The following is a 17439-nucleotide window of genomic DNA, read 5'->3' on the forward strand; positions in this document are numbered from 1 at the left end:
CTCTGAACCTGAGGAAGCCCAGACTCAGAGCTACTGCTACCTCAAGTTTGAGAGATACTGTACCCAACAGCCCCTTCCCCCATATAAATATATATTTATAGAGTACTTTAAGGTTTGCAAATTTTTTTTTACACGTTATCTCATAAAGGTAGGGCCTGACCCTGTGATTATATTATTATGGAGAACTCCCAGGTGAGGAAACTAACTTCAACGATCCAGGTTGGCACCTTTTCTACAACTTACAGTCTTAGTAGATTGCCTAGAACAGGGCTGTCCAAAATGTGGCCTGTGGGCAGCCCGCAGTGTGATTTATGCACCTATCTATAAGAATAGAAATTTACATAAATGCTTTAGTAAATGAAGCTGAGCTACCACAGAGCTCTCACTAAAATGGCAAATCAAAATATATTGTCTATTGTTTCAATAAAAACCTAAGATTGGACAGCCTTGGCCTAGAACACTGAGATTCAGTGACTTGCACACGGTGACCCAGCCAATATGTGTCAAGGACAGGACTTAAACCCATGTCGTCTTGACTTCAAGACTGCTTCTCTATTCACCAGACCAGGAAATTATATAGCTTATAAATGCGATTTCTAACTTCTTTGGGTTAAGGTCAATTAATCCTATATGACTATGTGGCATAAAAGAATTATAGATCTGGATATGGATTTAGAGATCATTCATTCATTTGTAACATTTGTAAAATCCCAACTATATATGTATATGTGTATATATTTAATAATTTCATATAATTTATATTAATATATTATATTAATATATTATAAATTACACAATGTATTATATAATGTTATACATTATATTACTTATAATATATAAATATTTCTATTTTATATTTTATTTATATTAAATTTATATTTTTATGATTTAATATAATTTAATATATAAATTAAAAAATATATAATATATACATTATATATCTATCTATCTATATAGATCTATATAATGTTTAATATTCTATATATATATACACATACACATGCATGTATACCATACATATATATACACACACAGATACACATGTATGTGTGGTGTTATGCTAGATGAGATGGGATGCGAGATAAATAAGACAATGAATACTTTTAAAGAGTTTATAATCTTACAGGAGTGGGAAGGCATAGACAGACATAAATATAAGACAAATTAGAATATATTCAATTCACAAAAGTGATGTGATATATTACAAACTCATTAGGATTCATAGAATATTAGAACTGGAGGGGAACTCAAAGAACATCTAATCTGGCCATCACATTTTGTAGAGAAGGAAACTGAGACTTAAAAAGGGAAGTGATTTGGCCGTGGGAGGAACACTCCCTTGATTATTGTTTTTTGGTGGAGAAACGCTCCCTTGATGGTTTGTCCTGTTTTTCTCCCCTTCCTCCCAGTGCCCCCCATATTTCAGAAGATGGTAGATCCCAATGAGGCCTCAGAGGCTCGACACCAGGAGGAGGAGCTGAGGGGAGGTGTGATGGAGTACCGAGAGATTGTGGAGAACAATCCCGCCTACCTGTACTGTGACACCAATGCTGTCCCACCCCCACAGCTCACCTGGTATAAGGATGATCAGCCCCTCTCAGCCGCTGAGGGTGTATCTGTATTACAAGGTATGGGCTCCAGGGAAGGTCTGGATGTGCTAAACGGGATGTTACAACACCTTGGTTCTCTACTCTCTCCTCCTAGCCTCAAATTGAAGATGATATGATGAAATGACCTTAGCGTCATTATCGTATCTGTATAAAGCATTTGTGGTATAGAATATTGTCCATGGGGCTTTGAATAGCTCTTCCCTGACCATGACCCTAAGATCTTGGCACTGATCTCGGCACCAAACTGAGCCTCGCTCTCTCTCTCCCCACGACTCAGCGGATCCCCAATCCTGACTACCTGTCCTACAGATTGTTTCCCGTGGCTGGACCCTGCGGCCTCTGAGTTCATTTTTCTCTGTAGGTGGTCGGGTCCTGCAGATCCCCATGGTTCGAGCAGAGGATACTGGGAGGTATACGTGCAAAGCCTCCAATGAAGCTGGAGAGGATTGGCTTCATTATGAGCTTGTGGTTCTAAGTGAGTGGCTGGGAGATGAGGGGAGGGAGAGACTCTGCATCCTATCCTGCAGATGAAGGGCACATCCCAGTGTGGTCCCCTACCCTTCCCCATTCCAGTGAGGGAGCCGGTGCTGAGGTGGGAGAGATGATAGTCAGGGACCCATGGAAGGACTTCTGGAAGGAGCCCCAGATTAGAGGGTAGGATGAATGCCTCTACCCTGCACTTGACGTCTCAGGTCCGCAGTCTCCTGGTTCCTATAAGACATGGCTAATGTCTTCCTTGAGCACAAGGGACTCCCAGACCCATCAACAAGAAGTTTAGGAATAGATGAACATGACCCTTGGCCAACGCAGTTGTTGCCAAGTCATAGACTTCCATTGGAGCACGGGTTATTTTTCAACCTTGAGGCATTATTGGTTAGCGCTCCTCCTGCCAGGGATGAAAACGTGGAAGCTGCTAAGGGGTCTAGCCCCCATTTCAGGAAAGAAGTGTGGCAGGAGAGGGTAATGATAACGATAATAATGATGACTAGCATTTATATAGTGCTTTAAGGTTTGCCAATGTCATCTTTATGCAAATGCATATTTTACATATTTTCATATTTCATGCAAATGCACGTTTAACATATGTTATCTCACTTGATCTTTACAACCCTGTTGGGGTCAGTGCTATTATTATCCTCATTTTACAGAGGAGGAAATTGAGTCTAAGAGAAATTAAGTGATTTATCCAGGGTCCCCCAGCCAGTAAGTGTCTGGGGCAAGGACTGCGTGATTCCAAGTCTAGGACTCCATCTATGCACTGTGCCCGCCAGGCTCGGGGCTCTTCCACACCTTCCTCTCTTCTTGTGCCTCCTCAGCACCACCTGTGATCCAGGGGGATCCTGAAGAGTTGGTGGAGGAAGTGACGGTGAATGCCAATAGCACAGTCAGCCTGCAGTGCCAGGCCCTGGGCACCCCACCACCGGTTATCTCATGGCTCCGGAATGGGCTGCCCTTCACCCCTAGCTCAAAGCACCACGCCCTGGAGGATGGGCAAGTCTTGCAGGTCACGGTCTCCTCGTGGCTTACCAGGGAGGGCGGGATGACCTAAAGTGGGCAGAGGGCCAGGTGCCAGGTTGGGCCCTCAGGGCTACCATTTTCTATGCCAAGTGAGCAGCTGTGCTTGAAGCCATGTGGCTACTCACAGAAACCCCGGGATTAGTGCACATCCATGACTGGGAGGGGGTTGGTGATAAGAGAGCTACCTCCTGGTTGTCACGCTCTGGGCAGCACCCCATTTGGGCTCCCTTCATCTCTGCTCTCCAGGCAGTATGAGGACTGGTGGTCAGCTCTCCAGGGATTCCCTGAGTGCCATCTCACCCAAGGGCACTGCCTGGGCACCATTTCCCCCTCTTGCAGGTCTCCGTTGCCAATGTGAGTGATTCTGCCAGCTATATGTGTGTGGCAGAGAATTCAGCAGGCTCAGCTGAGAAGCTTTTCACTCTTAAGGTTCAAGGTGAGATGGAGAGGGAGGCATTGTATAGCTGTGTTGAACAAGCATGTAATAAGTAACTTCTGCTAAGTGCTAGGGAGACATAAAAGTTCCTGCCCTCATGGAAAAGGCAGCTTACAAAGAGGCATGGTGATGATAATAGTGCCAGTTGTTGAGGATTATGGCTTATCTGTAATCATCCCCCTTCCTCATCCTCTCCATGTGGCTTGGCTCATTCCTTTGGGGGAACAGGTGGCCGGCATCACGGAACAGTAGAATGAGGGACAGACTATCAGGAAACTAGGGTTTCAGTCCCAGCTCTGCCCCTAACTGGCTATGACCTTGGGCTAGTCATGCCTTTCGTCGGGCCTCAGTTTCCCCTTCTGTAAATTATGGTGTTGGGCTTGATAATCTTTTAGGTCCCTTCATGTATTCATAGTCTATGATTTTATGATAGAGGAATTATTAATACAACAGAAAGATCATTAGTTCTATAAATGTAAATGGGTTGTAAAAAAGTAAATGGGTTGCAACCCCATCTCCGATGTTGTCTGTCTCTGTGACCCTGGGTAAGTCCCTTAACCTCTCTAGGCCTCAGTTTCCTCAGTTGTAAAATGAAAGAGCTGGATTAGATAGCCCTCTGTTGGCTCTCAATTGATGATCCTATGATTCTGCAGGACCAGGTCTACACCATCCTTGTAACCACCACAGCCATTCAGTGATAGTCATTCAAACTAAAAGGTTCATGCAACTGAGGTTTGCTTTTTCATTTGTCTTTCTCTGGTTCTTGCATGACTTTGGGGGCAGCTCCTCCCAAGATCACTGGCCTGAACCCAGAGCGCATCACAGCCATTGTGAATAGCAGCGTGTCCCTTCCCTGTGACGTCCACTCTCACCCTAGCCCCGAGGTGACGTGGTACAAGGACGGCTGGGCCCTCCCTTTCAGTGAAGAAGTCTTCCTCCTGCCTGGTGGGTAAACTGATGACTTTCAGCAGGACAAGGGCTATGTCCCTGAGGGATCTGGCCCTCTCGAGCCCATTGTAATGGGCTGGTGTGGACAGGCTTTCTTAATTGATGGTCAGAGCAGTACATTTAGGAAGACATGAATGTAAGTGTCAAGTCAAAAAGTCTTCATAAAGTGCCTACTGTGTTCTGAGCACTCTGCTAGGAAATAGAGTGTATGTACAGAGGGATATAATATAATATGGGACTAAAAATCAACAATCTAGGTTCTGGCCCTGTCTCAGCCATTAACTTGTATTGTGATTATAGAAGAGTCATTTGGAGTCTTTGGTTCCTCCTCTGTAAAATGGAAATTATGGTATCTTCCTGGTCTAATTAATGAAGTTAATATGAGAATCCAATTTGGAAAGTTCATTGAGTAAATAAATGATTGATTTGATGGAAGAATGAATGCACGAAGTAGATGGTCTCTATTGACTAAGTGATTTGGGGGAGAAGAAACAGAATTAAGGGTAGGCCCTAGGGGCAGAGGGCAGAAGGCCCAATTTCCTGGCGTTTTCCCAATTTCCCCTCTCCGTACCTCCCCAGGTACCCATACCCTGCAGCTGCCCCGGCCCCAGCCATCTGACACAGGCACGTATACCTGCGAAGCCCTCAATGTGGCCGGCAGAGACCAGAAGCTAGTGCTGCTCAGTGTATTTGGTAAGCAGTGTCCAGGTGGGCAGCATTTCCTGTCTTCCTTCCCGTTCTGTATTGGGTACTTTGCTGCCACCCTGGGCATTTAAGCCTGTGAATAGGTGTTGGAGCAAATGGTCTCTCAGTCCCCTCCACTTCTGACATCATTTGGTTTTGTGATTCTGAATTCTGGTATTGTCCCCACCATGGCCACCTCTATCCTCCCTAAGTATTGTCCAAGGAGAGACAGGGCACTTAGGATACCCAGAAGCACCCAAGACCTTTTCCCCCATGAACCATTGTCATGGGAAAAAGGTCAGTTGGTATCTTTTTGCTTTCTCCTTTTTACACTGTGAAGACCTGGAGAACCAGACCATTCTTTGGGTATGTCGGGTGGGGCCTCATTAAGGGCATCTTGGTCAGCTCCAGGACTGAGAAGGAGAAAAATGAGGTTATAGTTGCCTTTGCTTTTTTAAAGCATCTCCAGCATTTTTAAGCGTCTCCAGAAACCCCTTCCCCGTCACTCTAGAATTAGTTAAACCATTGGCAGCAAAGAATGATGGAAAAAATACTGGATTTGGAGTCAGAGGAGATTTGCGTTCAAATGCTGCCTATTTATTACTCATATGGTGTTTCTTCTGTTATTAAGGGAGAGGATCAGACTAGATGGTTTCGAAGATAGGATTCTAAATCCTATGATTCAGTCTTGGAGACCATCTGATCTCTCTCCATCCCTCAGCCCCACCCACCATCAAGCAAACCTCAGGTGGACAGCCGGACACAACAGTGGTGCGAGTTGGGGACACAGCTGTCCTACAGTGTGAGTCAGACACTCTGCCTGAGCCAGTGATAACCTGGTATAAAAATGGACAACAGATAACTCTGGACCTGCAGATCCGAACTCTGTTGGATGGACAGAAACTGGAGATTATGAATGTCCAGGTGAGCCAATAAAGCCCCAGACTGTAAGTCGATAGCTGCACTAGTAGACAAGTGGGGAAATGGGATGGGGGTGCTATGGGAGGAGCACCAAATGCCCAGCACCTTTAAGGTTCTTCTACCCTCTCTTTATGGCTCTGGATAAGGGCAAGTGGGGTGACCCATCTCCCCTTCTGTCTCGAGGCTCAGTCAGTGTCTATCTGTTCCAGATAGCAGATAAAGGTTTGTACAGCTGTAAGGTCAGCAACATAGTTGGTGAGGCTGTCCGGACCTTTGTCCTCACTGTCCAAGGTAAGAGATTGTGAAAAGGAAGGACCAGGCTCAATGAATCTGGAGTTTCCTTGGCCTCTGTACTGACCTCTAGCAAATTGCTAAAATTCTTTATCTTTGTTTTCTTACCTATTACTTGGGGGCAAGAATACTTCTTATCTCTGAATTGGCTGTGGAGAAGCAATGCCATTGCTGGAAGGCTTGAGTTACGGTGAAAGGCTTTCTGGCCTGTTCTGTGGGGAGGGATTATGGGGTTCAGGGTTTTCTATCCCACAGATCTTGAATGTTTGGCTTCATTCTCCTAGTGCCCCCAATCTTTGAGAATCCTGAAACAGAGACCCTAAGCCAGGTGGCTGGAAAACCCCTGGTCCTGGTGTGTGATGTGACTGGGGTCCCTGCCCCCACCGTCACCTGGTTAAAGGACAGGATGCCTGTTGGTGAGTGGGCCAAGATTCCAAAGTCTGAAACCGAGCCTAAGAATCACTTTCCTTGTAGAAAAGAGTGGGAGGTAGGCAGGGTCCAGTCCAACTGGACTAGGGTGTCCCTGACTTTGGAACTATGGTGATGGAGTGGAGTGAGATCAGCTACTGGGGGTCTTACCAGGAATTCTAGAGTGAGCTGCTAGTTTTGGCCTCACTCTCTCTCCTGCCCAGGGCTCCAATCAACAAGTTCTCCAGGGGAGAAGAGATTTTAGGTTGGGAAAGAGGGGAAACCAACTGGAACAATGGCATAGAGATGGGAATAAGCATAGTATTTGTAAGGAACACTGAGTAGCCTAGTCTGCTTGAAGTCAAGGGTGAATTTAGGGAAAATAAATGTGGTGTAAGTATCTTGGAAGCCAGCCAGAGGAGTCCAACTTGATGCAACAGAGTCAAATCTCCCCAGTGTCCTGGATCAATAAATGGTGGTTGGATGAATTTGTGAATGAAGGGGTGAATATCTCTTGGAATGAACCAAATGCAACTGGGGCTAGCAAGTCATGTGACGATTCTCTCTAATTCAAGCCCCAGGGCCTGGGCACTTAAAGTACCCAGGTAGGGTAGAGTCAGGGATCTCTGCAGGGGGGAAACTTTGATGATAAGCTTTTTCTCCCTGCAGAAAGCAGTGTGGAGAGAGGAGTGGTCTCCAGAGGGGGCCGTCTGCAGCTCAGCCGTCTCCAACCTTCTCAGGAGGGCGTCTACACCTGTGTGGCCGAGAACCCTGAGGCTGAAGCCCGCAAAGATTTTGTGGTCATGGTGTTAGGTATGTCAGGGACACCGCTGCCCAGCCAGCCATTGCCTGGAGACGGCCCAGCCCAGTCTAGCTCACGACCAGCATTTGGTACTGAGGGCTCTTAGGTGTTCTGAGCCCTGGAGACAAGCTACTCCCCACTTTGACTGTAGGTCTTTCTTCTGCTTACAGTGACCCCCAGGATCCTGAGCTCTGGGGTTCCCCAGGAGCATAATGTCCTAGAAGATCAGGAGGTGAGGCTGGAGTGTGAGGCAGAAGGGCAACCGCAGCCCGACATCTCATGGCTGAAGGACGGGAGGCCCCTGGGATTTCACACCACTCCCCACCTTCGGTATGGTGCTCTCCTTCTGCAGGAGGCCTTTCCCAGGCCTCATGGCCACTAGCCCCTTTCACTCTTCAGTTGCCTTCCATCTACTCTATGAATACCTTGTACATACCTGGTTACTTATCAATTATCTCCCCCATTAGAATTATCTCCTCCATTAGAATGTAAGCTCCCAGAGGGCAGGAATTATTATTATTAATTATTATTTTTGTATCCCCAGCACTTGGTACAATGCCATGAGCTTAACAAGCACTTAATGAATGTTTGTGGACTGACTGAGTGCCCTGAGATCTGGGTGGAAGGGAGATGGGGAAGGGCAAGGTAGGGCCCTCCTCTCCATCTCCCCTCTGCCCCTGCCTGAGCAGGTTCTATACAGATGGCAGCTCCCTGGTCCTGAAGGGCTTGAAGGCTTCTGACTCTGGGGCATACACCTGCCTAGCTCAGAATAGCGCTGGAGAAGACACCAAACTGCACACACTCAGCGTGCTAGGTAAGGGTGCCAAGAGAACAGGAGCCAATCCCTCCTTGGAGCTGCAGCCCCCTCTCAGTTTGGCTTCTGATGACCCCTAGAGCCTGGTTTGGGGCCAGAGAGTGTATCTTGAGTAACAAGGAATGATGAGATCAGTTCTGAAATATCCAGGACCTCTGAGCCTGCGGCATCATGGTGCATGAACGGAGCTTTGATGGGATCACTGGAATGCTTGGCTTTTTGTTTCCATATGGCCAGTAACTCTGAGGGTTACTTTGGGGCAAGTCACTTAACACTCCCTAGGTTTCAGGTTCTTCATCTGTAAAGGTGGCATTTAATAATTCCAATCCTACCCCTCTGGATTTTTTTTTAAACTCTGTATGTGCCCACGAGGAACTTGAGTAATTAATTGTATGCTGTTTGCACTATCGCAGCATTGGTGGTTTAAAAAAAAAATCAAAAAACTGTTCCCTTATTTCTACATGGCTGAGCATCAGTAACAAAGTCAGCCAGCAATTCAGTGGAAATTCATACGGCAGCCTGTCTCTCCGATGGCAGTAGAATGGGAGTGCTTCCCATCACTGATTCTGGCCCTTTTCCGTGCCACTTTCTGTGTCCATGAATCTGTTGGCTAGAAACACAAGACTAAAGGTGCCTTACTGTCACTAAAGGAGAAATAAAATTCAAATTGTCTTAATTTTATTGTAGACTGCCATAGTATGGCAAATGGAAGATTCTTCTATTTCAGAGGGATTTTAATCTGTATTTTTGAGACCAGCTTAATAAAGACCAAAAACCTCCTGATTTCACTGGATTCAGAGAATAAAATAGACAGTGCCTATTTATTGTTGCTAAACGGTTTGCTTGTGTACAGCTCAGAGCTAAAACATTCCTTATTCCACAGCAGTGCAAAACAGATATGAAGACTCAAGTTTAGAGTTGCCATTCAAAATTAGCCTGCTTCTAGCATATAATCCCAGTCCTCATTCCAATTTATTAAGGATGGTTGGAAGGATACAGTGAGCTTGGAAGTAGGCCAAGTGAAACCCAGGGGCTCCTTAATCATAGACAGAGAACTGGACTTGAAGTCAAGAAGATCTGGGTTCAAATCCTGACTCATATATCTATTAACTATGTGATCTTAGACGAGTTGTTTGCTTCTCTGAACCTCAGTTTCCTCATCTGTAATGTAAAGGGATTGGACCTTATAGGCTCTAAGATCTCAAATGCTGAGAGTTCTGTAAGGGACAAGATTTTTTTCTGAGAGGAGGAACTGGACTTGTCTGAGAAGACCTTATTACCTTCTGTCTCTATTTTTCTCTTTCCCCCTCCACCAGTTCCCCCCACCATTGAGAAAGGGGCCAATGGATCAGGGACCTTGATAAGTGTACCAGGGGAGCTGGTGACCATGGCATGCCCAGCCCGAGGCTCCCCACCAATACAGATTAACTGGCTGAAGGATGGCCTCCCTATGCCTCTGTCCCAGCGTACCCATCTCCATTCCTCAGGCCGTACTCTCAGGTAAGAGAAGAGTGCATGGGTGTTGGGGGGACGTTAGACATGCTGACACCTCTCATCGGTATCTTACAGTGGTGAATTGGGTACTGCTGGGCCAGGAATTTTACTACTGGGATTCAGGAAGCCCAAGGCCTGTAACTTTTTTTTTAATTTCATGGGCATAACAGTGTTGGGCATAAGCATGTAAATGATGGAGGGCACCTACATAAATAATTCTCACAAGGAGCTGAATTGGAGTTCCAGAAACTGAGGTAATATTGTAGTCTGGGTAGGGGGAAGAGATGAAACTTTTAGTTTTATTGGTTCCCCCACCACTTCAAATCTGCTTCCCAAATTCTGCTTGACACCAGAACCAAGACTTCAGTGCCACCCCCAACCCCCACCAGCCCAGGTTCTCTGTCATTCTTACCTAACCCTCCTCTCAGATCTTATACAATTTATTGTCTGTCCTGTTCTTCTAATGTCTAGGACATCCTTCCTTGAACTGCTGACTATTTTAAGTCTGTATCTTAGCTCTCTATCCAGACTGTGAATTCTCAAGACCAGGGGCTCATATCTCCTCCCTTTGTATCCCCCACAGTTGCTAGCAAGGGGCTGGGTATATAGTAGACTCAATAACGACTCGTTGAAAGATTCATTCCAGGAATATATAAAGCCTGTGGTCATCCCTAGTGGGGGATATGGGGAGAAGTATCACAGACTCATAGATTAAGAGCTAGTAGGAAACCTAGGCATCATGAGTACAACTCATTCATTCTACAGATGAAGAAACTGAAGCCCAGAGAGGTTGAAGTGACTTGTTCAGGAATAGACAGCTAGTAAATGTTTGAAGCAGGATCTGAACCAAGGTCTTTTAATTCCAGGTCCAGGGAATACATTCTGCTGCCTATCCTGCACTGTAGGCCTATACTATGCTGCCTCTCTAAGTATTTAGGCCTGGCATAAATCCCATTATTGGCATGTCCAAATCCAAACTTTTACCTTTTTATCCAAGTGAAATTAACATGTAGGGGAAAAGTTGCAAAAGGCCCATCTGCATAAAGGCCAGACAGTACTATCCAGCTTAGGTGTGATGGTTGGAGAAAGAGCAATTATGCTACAGCTATCAAATTCCTACCCCCTCCCCATATCCAGTGACTCAGAATGGACATCTACTGAGGCAAAAAAACCAAAAACCAAAATAAAACCCCACCTCTTCCTTTGGCATTTCAGCCTTGCCCCTACAAAATTCCTATCTGGCCTTGCCCTTCCCTTCTGCGTGCTCTGAACCTCCTGTCTCTCAAAAACAATATTTCCCTTCATTTAAACCACTTCCTCTTACGGTCTCCATTTTCTTGTTCTCGTGAAAACATGGCTCCCTCCAGAAGCCACTACATACCTGGCCACCCTCTCCAGCAGGTGTAACTTATCCATGGCCCCGGACACAAGCAAAGCCTAAGTAATCTGAAGAGGAAGAGAGCCGGGAGGAGAAATGGGTGTACTCCATGCCTCGCCTTCCACCTCCAAGCCTCCTCCTGCTGTTGTCACTTTGCACCCCCTTGTCCTTGGAGGCTCACCCCATCATCTACTCTATACCACCCTGTTCATAGCCTTGTTGTAGCCATCTCCTAGCCTCCAAGTCAATCTTCCTTCTCTCCCAAGGACTTCAATCCTGGATCACAGTTTTTCTTTCCATTGTAGCCCGATCAGGAACACATTGATGTCCCTCAAACATCCTGGTTCACCAACCCATTTAATTCCCTATATCTTTATCCTGTCTCAGACACCCACAGGGATGGACGTGCCTCCAGCCTTACCATCATTCTTAATGGTGCTACTTGCCTAATTTTGAACTCAGAAGTTCCTCTCCTGAACATAATCTCTGTCCTTCCATCTCTCCTCTGCCTCACTCCTTCAAATCTATTCTTTATCCTCACTTTAAACTCCTGTCCTTCCACCTCTTCCTTTTCTCTCAATCCATCCCCTTTGCTCTGATCACTTTTTTTCCCTTCACAGTCTTGACTGGTTCAAGTATAATACATTATCCTATCTCTTAAAATTCCTTACCTCCTTCCCCCTAGTCCTAGTGTCCCGCAGGCCTTGCCAAACCTCTACCTTGGGTTACCAATCTACCTCTTCAGATCCTTGTCATCTTCTATATCAGTGGGGTCAAACTCAAATAGAAACAGATCCCTGTTGGTCAAATATTGACTTAGAAAACCACACATTAACATTCTCTATGTTGCATTATATTTTTATTTATTTTGTTAAATATTTTCCAATTACATTTTAATCTGGTTCTAGAGGCAGCATTCCCCTGGCAATTAGACACCTCTGCTCTGTATCACAGGAGCAAGTCATACACTTAGGCCTAAAGGAACCACTACATATGATGGGACCTATTCCAACCGGACCCTCAAGACTAGATAGTTTTACCTTTATTCTCCCCTTTTGTCCCTCATATAGTAGCTGAGACAAACTCCCGATCTTCTCTCCAGCCCCATCTCCTAAACCCTTTGTGGCAATCTCTTCCTTTCCTCTCATCAGAGAACTTCACCTCCTATTTTACTGAGAAAATAGAGCCCATCCATTGCGAGGTCCTTCTGCTCCCCTATACGCCATACCTCCACGCCTCTACATAAAGAGCCATCCTTTCATCCTTTGATCTAGCTCTGAGTAAGAGGTGTTCCTTCTTTCCTTGCCAAAACCAACCTCTCAGCTAGTATCCCTGATCCCGTCTCCTCCTGTCTTCCCTGGGAACTTGCCACTTGGGTCATTCCCACCTCACCCCCCCTCCCAGTTTCAGTCTCTTTTCATCTACTGGCTTCTTCTGTGCTTCCTACAAACATGTCCAGGTCTCCCTGGGCCTTAAAAAATACTCTAGTTGGCCCTATGATCCCCTCAAGTTTTCTCTTCTCTCTCTTACAACTAGGCTCCTAGAATCCATGTACACTCACTTCCATTTATTCAACTACTTCTCATTTCTCAATGCCTTACAGTGTGGCTTGTGACTCTGCCACTCAACTGAAACTGCTCTCTTAAGTCCTAAATCCAGCGGCCGTTTCTCATTCCCTCTCACTCTTGACCCCTTGGTGGCCTTTGGCACTGTTGGCCACTTCTTCCTCCCCAATACTTTCTTTTCCCTTGGTTTCCATGACACTGTTCTCTCCTTTCTCAGTTCTCCTATCTATTTGACCATTCCTTTTAAGTCTCTTTTCTGGCCTTAGCCTCCTACTGCCTACTACCTCCTACTGCCCATCACCTGTCTCTGTACACACACACACACACACACACACACACACACACACACACACACACCCGTACACATACCTGCTTCCTCCACCGACTGTGCACTATCCCCCTCTCTCTTTTTATGATCTCACCAGGTCCCAAGAGTTCATTATCATGTCTATGCATATATGCTATTAGCAAGCATTTACATGGTGCTTTAAATTTTGCAAAATGCTTGATTTTATATTAAGTCATTCGATCCTTACAGCAATCCTAGGAGAGAGTTGTTATTACATCCCCATTTTACAATGAGGAAACTGGAGTGGTCAGAGGTTATAGTAATAATAATCATCATAATTAGTAGTAGCAGTAGCTAATATTTAGATAGTGCTTGCTCTGTGCCAGGCACTGTGCTAAGTGCTTTATAATTACTATCTCATCTGATCCTCACAACAACCCTAGGAAGTAGGTACTATTATTTTTCATTAAAATATTTTATCTTATTTCCTTTCCCACCAATGGTAGGTATATTATTATCCTCATTTTACAGATGAGAAAACTAAGGCAAACAGAGATTAAGTGACTCGCCCAGGGTCACACAGCTAGTAAGTGTCTGAGGCTGAATTTGAATTCGGGTCCCCCCAATTCCAGGGCCAGCACTCTATCCAGTGCCCCACCTGGCAGCTGCCAGATCTTTATATTCAATTCTTATCTTTCTCTTGAGCTCTAGTCTCCACTTACTAATTCCCAACTGGACACCACTGCCTGTGTATCCTGTTAATATCTCCAACTCAATGTGTCTAAAATGAAACTCATTATCTTGTTCCAAAACTCATCCTCTTTCAGACCTCCCTATTTCTGTTCAGGACATCATGTCCTTACAGGCACCCAAGTTTTTAACCTTGGACTCATCCTCACCACGCATGTCCAGTCATTTTCCCCAGGTCTTAATCTATCCTACAGGAGCAGCTAGGTGGTGCCATAGTACAGAGAGCGCTGGGCCTGGGGTCAAGAAGACTCATTTTCCTGAGTTCGAATCTGGCCTGGGACACTTTCCAGCTGTGTGACCTTGGATGAGTCACTTAACCCTGTTTGCCTTAGTTTACTTATCTGTCAAAGGAGCTGGAGAAGGAAATGGCAAAGCACTCCAGTATCTTTGCCAAGAAAACCCCAAATGGGGTCATGAAGAGCCAGACATGACTGAAATGACTGAACAACATTCTATCCCACATCTACAGCATTTCTCTCTAACATCTGCCCTTTTTCTCTATGCACAGCATCTGCTGTCATCATCTCTTCCCTGGACCTCTTTCAGCAGCTTCCTAATTTGTCTCGCAGCTTCCAGACTCCCTGTTCTCCAGTCTACAACTGCCAAAATAATCCCAGGGCATCCATCCTAGGGCATCGGTCTCACCATGTGACTCTCCTACTTAAAAATTGTCTCCTTTGCCTAGCATTTAAAGCTCTTCGTAATTTGTCTCCAACCAGCCTTTTCAAACGCTTTTCATATTGTTTCCCTTCATGTACTCTATGTGCCAGCCAAATTAGCCTGCCGATTATCCCTGAGGGCAGCTTTCTGTCTCCAGTCTTTATTTTTTTGCACAGGTTGTCTCATGCCTGAAATGTACTCCCTGGCCTCATCTTAACCATAATTCATTTGCTACTTCCTGCTACTTTCCCTTGCTCCCCACGGGGGTGAGAGCTCTTTCTCTCTCTCCTAAAATTATTTTGTATTTGCTTTTCTGTGTGGTATCTCCAGGTAGAATATAACCCTCTTGAGGGGTGAGATTGTTCCTCTTTTTCCTTTGTATCCCCCAGAGCTTAGTGCCTAACACATAGTAGGTACCTAACACATAGTGGATACTTAAAACATATTTGTTGAGTAGATGTTCAAGGAGCACTGAGGTGTGGTGGAGTGAATGCCAGACTTGGTATCAAGAGACCAGAATTCGAATTTCAGCTATAACATTTGCTACATGAAACTTAGACATTTGATTTCTCTATCTCAGTGCCCCACGTCAAGAAGTGTCTTGGTAAATGTTTAACAACCAGCTCTCTGGGGGTGGTGGTGGAAATTATCCATGACACACTCTTAAATTTTATCTGCAATTATTATTTTCTCTCTACTTTCTTAAGTATAAATAATCAATAAAACTATAATAAATCAAGCCCTGATTTGTAGCATTTACTAATTTCTGGGGGATAAATTCTCACTTGGAAAATTTAACAATCGGCTCTTAAAAGCCACGATACCTCTGCTATCACCCAGTTCTTTACTCCTCCATAGTTGCTGCTTACTTACCACCTGACTCTGTTCATCTGATATTCATCACCTCTAATTTGTTTCTACAGGCGCAAAAGTCTTTGAGCCTCAGCCTGCTAATGTGTAAAATGAGGGGTGTGGGGGCAAAGGCAATGGCCCCTGAGATTCCTTCTAGCTTTAAATCTATGACCCTATCATCTGCAAAGTGGAAATAAGAATATTGGGACTCTACCTTCCAGGGTTGTTTGAGAAAAGTGCTTTGTAAGCCTTAAAGTGCTGTAGCAACGTAAGGCTTACCTTCTCAGGGAAGGGGGAGGAGAAGGAAGGAGGGAGGGATAGAATTTGGAACTCAAAACTTGAAATAAATAAATTTTTTTTAAAGAAATGTGAGTTATTATTATATTTGTTCTTATAGTATGGGCATGAAGCTCAGGTTTCTCAGCATTGGCTGGCCGAAGTAACCAGTTCTACCTCCTTCCCTCCCTGTGTCCCTGAATCTGCCTAGTCAGCTGCAGCCCTGGAGTTTCTTAAGGCCTGAGATTATCAGGCCTGCCTATGACTCTCTTTAAAAAAAAAATATTTTGTTTGTTTCCAATCACACATAGAGAAAATTTTTAAAATTATTTATATTTGGTTTTCAACATTCACTTTTATAAGATTTTGAGTTTAAAATTTTCTCCACCTCCTTCCCCTTCCCCCTCCCCAAGACAGTGTGCAGACTGATATAGGCCATGCATGTACAATCGTATTCAACATATTTCTACATTAGTCATGTTGTAAAGAAGAATTAGAACCAAAGGGGAAAAACATGAGAAAGAAGAAAACAAAGAAACAAACAAAAAAAAAAGGAAAATAGCACGCTTTGATCTGTATTCAGACCCCATAGTTCTTTCTCTGCATATGGATAGCATTTTCCATCATGAGTTTTTTGGAGTTGTCTTATATCATTGCATTGCTGAGAAGAGCTAAGGAAGACGCTTTTCAACACTGATTTCTTTCATAACATTTTGAGTTCCAAATTTTTCTCCCTCCTCTTCCTCCCCCTCCCCAAGACAACAAGCAATCTGATACAAGGTTATACATGTGCAATCATGTAAAACATATTTCCACATCAGTCACGTTGTGAAAGAACAAACAGAACAGAAGGGAAAAAGCCACAAAAAATCCAGAGAAAGAGAAAATAGTATGCTTTGATCTGCGTCCAGACCCCATCGTTCTGTCTCTGAATGTGGATAGCATTTTCCATCACGAATCTTTTGGAACTGTCTTGGATCATTGTATTGCTGAGAAGAGCCAAGTCTGTCAAAGTTAGTCGTCACCCAATGTTGCTGTTACTGTGTGCGATGTTCTCCTGGTTCTGCTCCCTTCACTCAGCATCAATCTCTTGGCTCTTTTTCTTGAGCAGGACAGGGGTGTGCGGAAGTCTGTAGGGAATGCATCCATTTGGTCTTCTGCTCATACCAGGCTGGTCCCCTTTTCTCCCTCCCACTGTTTAGGATTTCCCAGGTACAGGCAGCAGATGCAGGAACTTACACATGTGTTGCCTCCAGCCCTGCAGGAGTAGCCGAGAGAACCTTCAGTTTACAGATTCATGGTATGTAGGAAGACGCTGAAACTGGTAGGATGGTATGGGCTGAGTGGGGGTTCATGGCTGGGGCAGAAGAGGGGCAGCCTCCCTGAGGAGAGGGGCTGGAAGGCTGCATCTATCTCTTAACAACTGAGCTCTTCTTCTTAAATTAGGATACCCTACCCCACCCCAATCCTGATGGTTGGCAAAAGGAAAGAGCGGATGACTCTAGAGGGGGTGGAAAGCAACATGTAATGTGTCAGAGCCTCCCTGTCAGATTTTATCTGGAGTTTATGCCTGGGGCCCCACTTAGTCATAGAACGTTAGACCATGGAAGCTGAGATGGGCCTTAGGGATCATCTCATCTAGTTCAACCCCCTCATTTTAGAGATGAAGAAACTGAGGCCCAAGGTGGTGAAAGGGCTGCCTCAGGCTCAGACAAGCAGAGATGTACCAGGAAGTAGCCTTTC

The 17439-nt window shown here is 45.0% G+C and overlaps 1 protein-coding gene across 1 annotated transcript in view; it reads left to right on the forward strand.

The window, feature by feature from the left end:
• Positions 1 to 17439, forward strand: part of HMCN2 (hemicentin 2) — a 183329-nt gene that overhangs the window by 120890 nt on the left and 45000 nt on the right. The window contains exons 54-67 of the mRNA XM_036752858.1: positions 1410 to 1628; positions 1972 to 2085; positions 2927 to 3114; positions 3468 to 3564; positions 4348 to 4509; positions 5092 to 5205; positions 5918 to 6120; positions 6327 to 6408; positions 6693 to 6824; positions 7486 to 7629; positions 7789 to 7948; positions 8308 to 8432; positions 9749 to 9932; positions 16899 to 16996. Of these exons, the coding sequence (XP_036608753.1) occupies positions 1410 to 1628; positions 1972 to 2085; positions 2927 to 3114; positions 3468 to 3564; positions 4348 to 4509; positions 5092 to 5205; positions 5918 to 6120; positions 6327 to 6408; positions 6693 to 6824; positions 7486 to 7629; positions 7789 to 7948; positions 8308 to 8432; positions 9749 to 9932; positions 16899 to 16996 (2022 nt within the window). The remainder of the gene's footprint in view (positions 1 to 1409; positions 1629 to 1971; positions 2086 to 2926; positions 3115 to 3467; positions 3565 to 4347; positions 4510 to 5091; positions 5206 to 5917; positions 6121 to 6326; positions 6409 to 6692; positions 6825 to 7485; positions 7630 to 7788; positions 7949 to 8307; positions 8433 to 9748; positions 9933 to 16898; positions 16997 to 17439) is intronic.

The sequence above is a fragment of the Trichosurus vulpecula genome, chromosome 3, assembly GCF_011100635.1.
Source record: "Trichosurus vulpecula isolate mTriVul1 chromosome 3, mTriVul1.pri, whole genome shotgun sequence".
NCBI lineage: Eukaryota > Metazoa > Chordata > Mammalia > Diprotodontia > Phalangeridae > Trichosurus > Trichosurus vulpecula.